The 10,210-nt window shown below is 36.7% G+C and overlaps 1 protein-coding gene across 1 annotated transcript in view; it reads right to left on the minus strand.

Annotated features, from left to right (window-relative positions):
• MRPL47 (mitochondrial ribosomal protein L47) overlaps positions 1 to 10,139 on the minus strand; it is a 35,064-nt gene extending 24,925 nt beyond the window's left edge. Inside the window, exons 1-3 of the mRNA XM_030329412.1 lie at positions 10,006 to 10,139; positions 7,037 to 7,188; positions 6,402 to 6,462 (exon numbers count right to left, since the gene is read on the minus strand). Coding sequence (XP_030185272.1) covers positions 6,402 to 6,462; positions 7,037 to 7,188; positions 10,006 to 10,103 — 311 coding nt within the window. The 5' untranslated portion in view covers positions 10,104 to 10,139. The remainder of the gene's footprint in view (positions 1 to 6,401; positions 6,463 to 7,036; positions 7,189 to 10,005) is intronic.
• Positions 10,140 to 10,210: the final 71 nt, after the last annotated feature.

The raw sequence follows: 10,210 nt of genomic DNA on the forward strand, positions 1-10,210 counted from the left end.
ACACAATGAATGGGTCAACCAAGAAATCAAAAAGGAAATTATAAAATACACGGAGACAAATGAAAATGAAGACACAGCACTCTGAAATCACTGGGATGCAGCAAAAGTAGTTCTAAGAGGGGAATTAATAGCAATACAGGCCTATATTAATAAGCAAGAAAAATCTCAAATAAACAACCTAACCTTACACCTAAAGGAGTTAGAAAAAGAACAACAAACAACCCAAAGCCAGTAGGAAGAAGGAAGGAATAAAGATTAGGGCAGAGATCAATGAAACAGAAACAAAAACAATAGAACAGCTCAATGAAACTAGGAGCTGGTTCTTTGAAAAGATCAATAAAATTAACAAACCTTTAGCCAGGCTCATTAAAAAAAAGAGGGAGAGAAAGAACTCAAAATCAGAAAGAGGAGAAATAACTGACAACATAGAAATAACAAGGATTATAAGAGAATATTATGAAAAATTATATGCCAACAAATTGGACAACCTAGAAAAAATGAATTCCTAGAAACATATAACCTCCCAAAACAGAATCAGGAAGAAATAGACAACTTGAACAGACCAATGACCAGCAATGAAATTGAAGCAGTAATCAAAAAATTCCCAACACACAAAACTAAAGGACCGGATGGCTTCACAGGAGAATTCTATCAAACACTTTTTATAAAAGAGTTAATACTTACTCTTCTCAAACTATTCCAAACAATAGAAAAGGAAAGAAAGCTTCCAAATTCATTCTATGAGGCCAGCAGTACCCTGATACCAAAACTAGATAAAGACACTACAAAATCCAGGCCAATAGCTCCAAAGAACATAATGCAAAAATCCTCAACAAAATACTAGTGAAACAAATCCAACAATACATTAAAAACAATAATTTACCACAATCAAGTAGGATTTATTCCTGGGATGCAAGGGTGGTTCAAAAATCACAAATCAATCAGTGTGATACATCACAGCAACAAGAGAAAAAAGAAAAAAACCCTATGATCATTTGAATAGATGCAGAAAAAGCATCTGACAAAATACAACATCTATTCATGATAAAAACCCTCAACAAAGTAGATTTAGAGGGACTATATCTCAACATAAAAAAGGCCATATATGAAAAACCCATAGCTAACATTATACTCAATGGTGAAAAACTGAGAGCTTTTCCCCTAAGATCAGGAACAAGACAAGGATGTCCACTCTCATCACTTATATTCAACATAGTACGAGGAAGTCCTAGCTACAGCAATCAGACAACAAAAAGAAATAAAAGGCATCAAAATTGGTAAGGAAAAAATAAAACTTTTGCTATTTGCAGATGACTTGATACTATATATAGAAAATGCTAAAGACTCTACCAAAAGAACTACCAGAACTGACAAATGAATTCAGTAAGGTCACAGGATACAAAATCAATCCACAGAAATCTGTTGTATTTTTATACACTAATAATGAAGCAACAGAAAGAGAAATTAAGAAAACAATCCCATTTATAACTGCACCAAAAATAGTAAGGTACCTAGGAATAAATTTTTTTTTCAACGTTTTTTTTTTTTTATTTTATTTTTGGGACAGAGAGAGACAGAGCATGAACGAGGGAGGGGCAGAGAGAGAGGGAGACACAGAATCGGAAACAGGCTCCAGGCTCTGAGCCATCAGCCCAGAGCCCGACGCGGGGCTCGAACTCACGGACCGCGAGATCGTGACCTGGCTGAAGTCGGACGCTTAACCGACTGCGCCACCCAGGCGCCCCAGGAATAAATTTAACCAAGGAGGTGAAAGATCTGTACTCTGAAAATTAAAACACTGATGAATGAAACTGAAGATGATACAAACAAAAAGATATTCCATGCTCATGGACTGGAGAACAAATATTATTCAAATGGCCATACTACCCAAAGCAATCTATAGATTTAATGCAGTCCCTATCAAAATACCACCAGCATTTTTCATAGAACCAGAATAAACACTCCTAAAATTCATATGAAACCACAGAAGACCCTGAATAGCCAAAGCAATCTTGAAAAAGAAGAACAAAACTGGAGGTATCACAATCCCAGATTTCAAGTCATATTACACACCTGTAGTAATCAAGAGAGTATGGTACTGATGCAAAAAGAGACACATAGATCAACAAAACAGAATAGAGAGCTCAAAAATAAACCCACCATTATCTGGTCAATTAATCTTTGACAAAGGAGGCAAGACTATGCAGTGGGAAAGACAGTCTCTTCAACCTTCAACAAATGGTGTCGGGAAAACTGGACTGCTACATGCAAAAGAATGAAACTGGACTGCTTTCTTACACTATACACAAAAGTAAACTCAAAGTGTATTAAAGATCTAAATGAGAGACCCAAAACCATAAAAATCCTACAAGAGGGTATATGCAGCAATTTCTTTGATATCCGCTGTTAACAGTATTTTTCTAGATAGATCTCCCGAGGTAAAGGAAACAAAAACAAAAATAAACTATTGGAACTACTCAAAATAAAAAGCTTCCACACCGCAAAGGAAATAATCAAGAAAACAAAAAGACAACATAGTTAATGGGAGAGGATGTTTGCAAATAACATATATGATAAAACATCAGTATCCAAAATATATAAAGAACTTATATAACTCAACACTAAAAAACCCCACAAATAACCCAATTAAAAAATAAACAGAAGGCATTAGCAGACATTTCCCCAAAGAGCACACACACAGATGGCCAACAGACACATGAAAAGATGCTCAACATTACTCATCATCAGGCGAATGCAAATCAAAATCACAATGAGGTATTATTTCATACCTATCAGAATGGCTAAAATAAAAAACACAAGAAACAAGTATTGGCGAGGATGTGGAGAAAAAGGAACTCTTGTGTACTGTTAGTGGGAATGTAAACTGGTACAGCCACTGTAGAAAACAGCATGGAGGTTCCTCAAAAAATTAAAAATAGAATTACCAAATGATCCAGTAATCCCACTATTAGGTATTTACCCAAAGAATACTAAAACACTGGGGCACCTGGGTGGCTCAGTCAGTTAAGTGTCTTACTTTGGCTCAGGTCATGATCTCACCGTTCATGAGTTCGAGCGCCATATCGGGCTCTGTGCCAACTGCTTGGGGCCTGGAGCTTGCTTCAGATTTTGTGTCTCTCTCTACCCCTCCCCTACTCACACTCTGTCTCTGTCTCTCAAAAATGAATAAATGTTTAAAAAAATAAATAAAAAATACTAAAACACTAACTTGAAAAGATATATGCACCATGTTTACTGCAACATTATTTACAATAGCCAAAGTATGGAAGCAACCCAAGTATCCATCAATAGAAGAATGGATAAAGAAGATGTGGTATATATGTACACTAGAATATTAGTCATAAAGAATGAAATCTTGACATTTGCAACAACACAGATGGATCTAGAGGGTACAATGTTAAAATGAAATAAGTCAGAGAATGACAAATAGTGTATGATTTCACTCATATGTGGAATTTAAGAAACAAAACAAAGTGTAAAAGAGACAAAAAAAAAAAAAAAAGAGAGTCTTAGAGAACAAACTGATGGTTACCAGAGCGTAGGTAGGCACTGAGATGGGTGAAACAGGTGAAGATTAGTAAGAGTACACTTATGGTGAAGAGCACTGAGTAACTGGGTCAATCAGGTATTGTATACCTGAAACTAATATAACACTAAGTTAATTATACTGGAAGTTTAAAAAAAGAAAATGATGCACCCAATAAGGAGATGATCTCCAACAGTTGGGACCTAGAGAAAATATAAACTTTAGATGGGAAGTGCCTAAGAATTCTCCCTCCTAATCTTCCTGTTACTTAAATGTGATCTGAAGTGGTTTCCAACTATTAGGTACCTTCCCTCCAAGGTAGGACGTGACAACCAGGAAAGGTTCTTCCTGACACTGAAGGAAAAAAACCACTAAATACAGAAAAACGGGCTCTTCCTCAGCACTGCTTTCAAGGAGAGATCTTGATCAAAAGGGGGAAATGTGAGGGGCACCTGGGTGACTCAGTCAGTTAGCATCCGACTTCAGCTCAGGTCATGATCTCGCAGTTTGTGAATTCGGGCCCTGTGCTGACAACTCTGAGCCTGGAGCCTGCTTTGGCTTCTGTGTCTCCCTCTCTATCTGTCCCTCTCCTACTCACACTCTTTCTCTCTCCAAAATAAATAAACGTTAAAAAAATTGAAAAAAAAAAAAAAGGAGGGGAATGTGAAAATTAATAAAAGGAAACCTCACTAAAGTAGACTGGAGATCCTAGAAGGGGAGCCATACCATTCCATGTCAATTACAGGAAAACTGTCAATTACAGATCCCTAATAGAAGACTCAACAGGAAAGAATCATCAATTACAGGCCCCAAAAGGAAAGATAAACAAGCCCATCTATAAGAAATTGACTACCTCTGAAACTCAGCCAATGAATAACCATCATCACTCTGAACTCTTGCTTTTGTACAACACTTTCATTCCGAACAATCCCTTCCAACCTCCTCTTCCTTCTCCATAAAATAATATTCCTTTGTTGGATTTGCCTATGGTTTTGCCACAGCTTGCTTGTCCTTAATTACAAGTGTCTAATTCCCAAATAAACCCACTTTTGCTGGTAAAATAACTTATTTTATTTATTAAAGTTTATTTATTTTGAGAGATAGAGACAGCATGAGTAGGGGAGTAGAGAGAGAGGCAGAGAGAGAGAGAGAATCCAAGCAGGCTCCACATCATCAGTGCACAGCCCAATATGGGGCTCAAACTCACGAAACTGCGAGATCATGACCTGAGCTGAAACCAAGAGTAGGACACTTAACCAACGGAGCCACCCAGATGCCCCTATTTTTATTCTATTAAAAAAAAATGTTTATTTATTTTGAGAAAGACGAGTGTGTGTGCACACGTTGAGGAGGAGCAGAGAGAGGGAGAAGGAATCACGAGCAGGCTCCATGCTGTCAGCAGCAGAGCCCTATGTAGGGCTCAATCTCACAAACCACACCAAATGAACCTCATGAACTGTGAGATCAAGACCTGAGCCAAAGAGTTGAATGCTTAACCGACTGAGCCACCCAAGCGCTCCAATTATTTTATTGTTAGGTTAATAGCAAAATGGATGAAGGGGGTAAGAAAGTACAAATTTCCAGTTACAATGTAGCAGGACTCTTGCAGAGATTCCTGACACCGAGGCCTTTCTTTCCAGTAAACAACTTTATTCCTGCAGGCACTGCTTAGTTGGGTTCCTACAAGAAAAACTGAGTCCCGAATGCCACGCGGCACAGTTTTTTATATGTTTTCTATTTCTTTGTCTCCCATATATGGTAACACACAAACATGCAGTCTGATTAAGTGGTCTCGTGTTACAAGGTCATGATGGATGTTGTCACAGAGGTGTATAGCCAGGTTGCCTTCAGGTTTTTTGCGTTTTTTCTCTCCTTAGGGAGGGGACCCTACCACAAAATAAGTCATGGTGATATAATGTACAGCATGGTGACTGTAGTTAATAATACTGTACTGCATATTTGAAAATAGGTAGGAAAGCAGATCTTGAAAGTTCTCATCACAAGGAAAAGAACTTTTCTATCTATGGTGACATATCTGAACCAGACTTACTAAGGTGATCATTTTATAATGCATACAAATACCGAATCATTACAGTGTATCCCTGAAATACAGCGTTATATCAATTACTCCTCAATAAAAATACAAGTAAATAAATAAATAAATCATCCATTAAAAATGCTGAATGGATGCATTAAACCACACTGACTTAAATCCTCTCAACCCTCTCTAATTCATCAGGAAAATTTGCCAGAAAAATTTAGCTAAATTCCCAATTAAATGCACCCTCCAACATTTCCCCAGGGCAAATAAGCTAAAGATTCCAGACCATGGATAAGGTAATAAAAAGGAGGAAGGCTTAAATGTGACAAACTCTTCCTATTTCATTTTATTAGTTTACTAAAATTGTTAGTGTAAAAATGCTAGTATGGGGATGCCTGGGTGGCTCAGTTGGTTAAACTCTCAACTCTTGATTTCCACTCAGGTCATCATCTCACAGTGAGTTTAAGCCTCTCATCAGGCTCAGTGCCGACTGTACAGAGCCTGCTTGAGAGTCTCTCTCTGCCCCCCCCCACCAAAAATTATGCTTTCTCTCTCAAAATAAATAAAATAAATTTAAAGAAAAAGATGCTAGTATGACTGGTAGCAGTTACAGTAAAATTTCTTAATCCCCAACTATTTGAGAACACTAATACATCTGTCTTAAAATCTTTACTGGTTTTACATATCATCCATAGTATTATAAGACAAATCACTTTCTCAATTTCTTACATCAAATAGATGTAAAGTTTATACCTCATTGTCATATTTTAACTGCTTCCAACACCTACATATTAATGTATTCAGTATACTTACCAAAGTTTATGTAAATCTTCATTACTTTTATTCCTTAATTGCTGACAGGTCCATGAAGCTCCTATTAAAATTATGAAATTCACAGACACACACAGAAAAATTTATGAAATTCACAACATGAAATAATTTTCTAGCTATGTGCCTTGTGGCAGATTATTCAACTTCTCTAAACCTGTTTCCTTATCTGTAAAATATAATAGTTTTATCATATCATGGTATAATACACAATTAGGACTAAACTGGCATTAAATTAGATAACACATAAAATATTAGTAATGTCACTGGCAATAGCATTAAAAAAATGTTAGTACTAAAAAAGAATGTGTTTCCACAGTTTAATACCAAAATATTTCATATCATTATAAACATGTAATTATCTCTAAAAAATGAAATCTAAACCAAATCTCTGACCTCACTTCAGTTAACAATTTCAATTTACTCCTCTTCTAAGCCTTTTGTCAACCTGCCAATCAACAATTAACTGTACTATTACATTGTCCTTTTAATTTTCTCTCACATTCCCAAAAGAAATAAAAAAAGGAAACACCTAAATGATCCCCAAGGTGGATAAATAATCCCAAAGTAATGGAGGATTTAATAAATATATTTAATATCAGTCAACCCAAATATCTTACCAGATTTCACTTTTTCTTCCCCCCAATTCTTTGGGTCATCAAAAAATTCTTCCAGTCCTTTTCTTGACAATGTGGTATGAAGTAATCTACACTGGTGAAAAGATGTGACATTTGGTATATTCTTAGGCAAAAGACTAAGAGAAAACCTGCAACTGAACATATATAAACAAGTGATCAGAGTTTTGCAACATTTGGATTTTACAAGCAATAATTGGAATCATTTCCTCATCTACAATGTTAAAAAAAAATTATTCAGGGTTTCTGCACAAAGAACAAACTTATAAAATGCTTTAGAAATAATTTTCAATATTGCATTATAGATGCTGCTACCCTTTAATTTCAGAGGTTAATATATTCACATAATTTTGGAGACAGTATCTTGATACAATTATACTTAAGGTAACACTTTTAGGCTTTTCATACCTGGCTAGTGGTTACATAAGCAGATAAAAACATTCTGAAGATTAATTTTGCAACATGTATCACAAGCCTCAATGCTTCCCCCTTCAACCCAAAATTCATCTAGAAATTTCAACTAAAAATATGAGAATTAATAAAAATATCTATTAAAGCATTATATGTGATATCCAAAAGTTGGTAATAATGTAAATATGCAACCAGGAAATGGTTAAAAAATTACTGTGCATTTGTATAATAATTTATTATGCAGTAATTTAAAAATCACGTTTAAAAAAATTTTTTTTTCAATGTTTATTTATTTTTGGGACAGAGAGAGACAGAGCATGAATGGGGGAGGGGGCAGAGAGAGAGGGAGACACAGAATCGGAAACAGGCTCCAGGCTCTGAGCCATCAGCCCAGAGCCTGACGCGGGGCTCGAACTCACGGACCGCGAGATCGTGACCTGGCTGAAGTCGGACGCTTAACCAACTGCGCCACCGAGGCGCCCCAAAAAATCACGTTTTTAAAGAATATTTAATAAGCTGGTGAAATAATGTAAAACTCAATAGCAAAGTGTATCACAAGTGTTGTATTCCTACCAAAAAAAATTAACTTGAATCTAACCATGAGGGCACAATCAGACAAATCTAAATGGAAGGATAATCTGAAAAGGCTGATCTGCTCAAAAATGTTCTGGATTAAAGATGACTAACAAGACATGACAACCAACGACAGTAATGAATGATCGTTGGTTGGACCCTGGATAAAAAATTAAGAAAAAATTTGAACTGTATGCTATGTAAAAGCACGGTGACAGTAGTATATTAAATACTCCAGCGTGATCATTGTAGTATTGTAGTTATAAAGACAGTGTTCTCGTTCTTAGGAGACATATACTGAAGTGTCACAATGCCTCAAATAGCTCAGAAAAAAATACACATAAGCATGGATATAAAGAGACATAAAAATGTGACAAAATGCTAAGGTTTGCTTAACGTAGATGAAGAGTGGTTATTCTTTGTAGTACTCTTAAAATTTTTCTGTTGGTTTGAAATTTTTAAATATAAAAAATTGGGGAAACTGGGTAGAGCACCAAGATGCATACATGTAAATATGATTCTGGCTTTATTTTAAAATTACATGTATGTGGGGGCACCTGGGTGGTTCAGTCAGTTAAGTGTCTGACTCTTGATTTCAGCTCAGGTCATGATCTCATGGTTTGTGAGTTCAATCCCTGAGTCAAGCTCTGCTCTGACAGCTCAGAGCCTGCTTGGGATTCTCCCTCTTCTCTGTCTCCCACTGCTCCTCCCACCCGCACACCTGCTCTGTCTCTCTCTCTCTCTCAAAAATAAATAAACTTAGAATTACATGTATATGTATATATAAAAAGGAATGTAAGGAAATCTTTGAGTGGCAAAAATTATAGTTGATTATTATTTTCTTCAAAACACTTGCCTTATTTTCCATTTGCCTTATTGTCTGCAAATGAAGCAATATTCATTTTGATAATAAAAATCTAAAATTTATTTTATTTACAATTTTTTTTTAACGTTTAGTTCTGAGACAGAGCATGAGCAGGTGAGGAGCAGAAACAGAGAGAGACACAGAATCTGAAGCAGGCTCCAGGCTCTGAGCTGCCAGCACAGAGCCCGACTCAGGGCTTGAACTCACTGACTATGAGATCATGACCTGAGCTGAAGTCAGATGCTTAACCCACTGAGCCACCCAGGTGCCCCTCTAAAATTTATTTTTAAGAAAAAACGACAGTAAATTACAGACAATTGATCCAAGTTTGTCACCTTTATCAAGTTACAACCTATCAATCTCTGCAAAATGAAAAAAATATTGCTTATCTCTAAAGTTAAGTGCAAGTAATATATAGCACATAATAGATGCTCAACAATTGTCTGTGCTGGATTCAAGGACACATACATTACTTCCTTTAAAAAAAATCCGACATACCCAATGATTTATAAAATCCAACTCATTAGAGACAAAATCCAATAAAAGGGAGGAAACCATACACCATAAACTTGTCAGTTTGTCCAGAAGACAGGCTGTCTTTCCAGAAATAATAAACACCATATGTAGGATGTTCCTTTCTCACACCAGCAGAGCTACTTTCCGTTCTTTTGACTACTTTCACTTATTCACTCCACATTTACTGAAAAATCTTTCTGATATATTCTGGAGATACAAAAGCGCCTTGGTTTTTATCCATCCAAACTTGACATAATCTTCAGTTCCATAACCAAATCCTCTTCAGTGCAGTTTTTTCCCAACTCACCCATCCAAAGAGGATGCTTCTGTACCTCTAGGTTTAAGTCAACAAATACTGGTTATCTACAGACCCCATGGACTGTCTGGTCCGCACTAGGTAACAAGAAAAAGTTTAAGAAAAGACCGGAAATGTCGGAGGTGGACGACTTCTCTAAGGGCATTCCCTTCTCACGCAGGTGAGTTCGGGTTCGGTTATGCGCGCGGCCTCTCAGCTGTTTTCCAGCATCTCGGCAACCAAACAAGATCCAAAGTCGGAGAGGAGAACAAACCTACTCCTCACATCACTTACCCTGTGCTAGGTGGGGCCTGAAGACTTATTAGCGACTTAGAAGCTTTCAGCCCGGTTAAGACTTTTCTGCAAACACTGCCCAAACTGGCCGCAGCCATGTCTCCACAGAAAGTAAGGATACCGCGGTTTCTCCACAATGATGTCACTTCCTGTGTCTCAGGCCGACCGGATGGAGAAAACAGAAATAGGCTTTGCCCTCACTCAA

The sequence above is a fragment of the Lynx canadensis genome, chromosome C2 (genome assembly GCF_007474595.2).
Source record: "Lynx canadensis isolate LIC74 chromosome C2, mLynCan4.pri.v2, whole genome shotgun sequence".
Lineage (NCBI taxonomy): Eukaryota > Metazoa > Chordata > Mammalia > Carnivora > Felidae > Lynx > Lynx canadensis.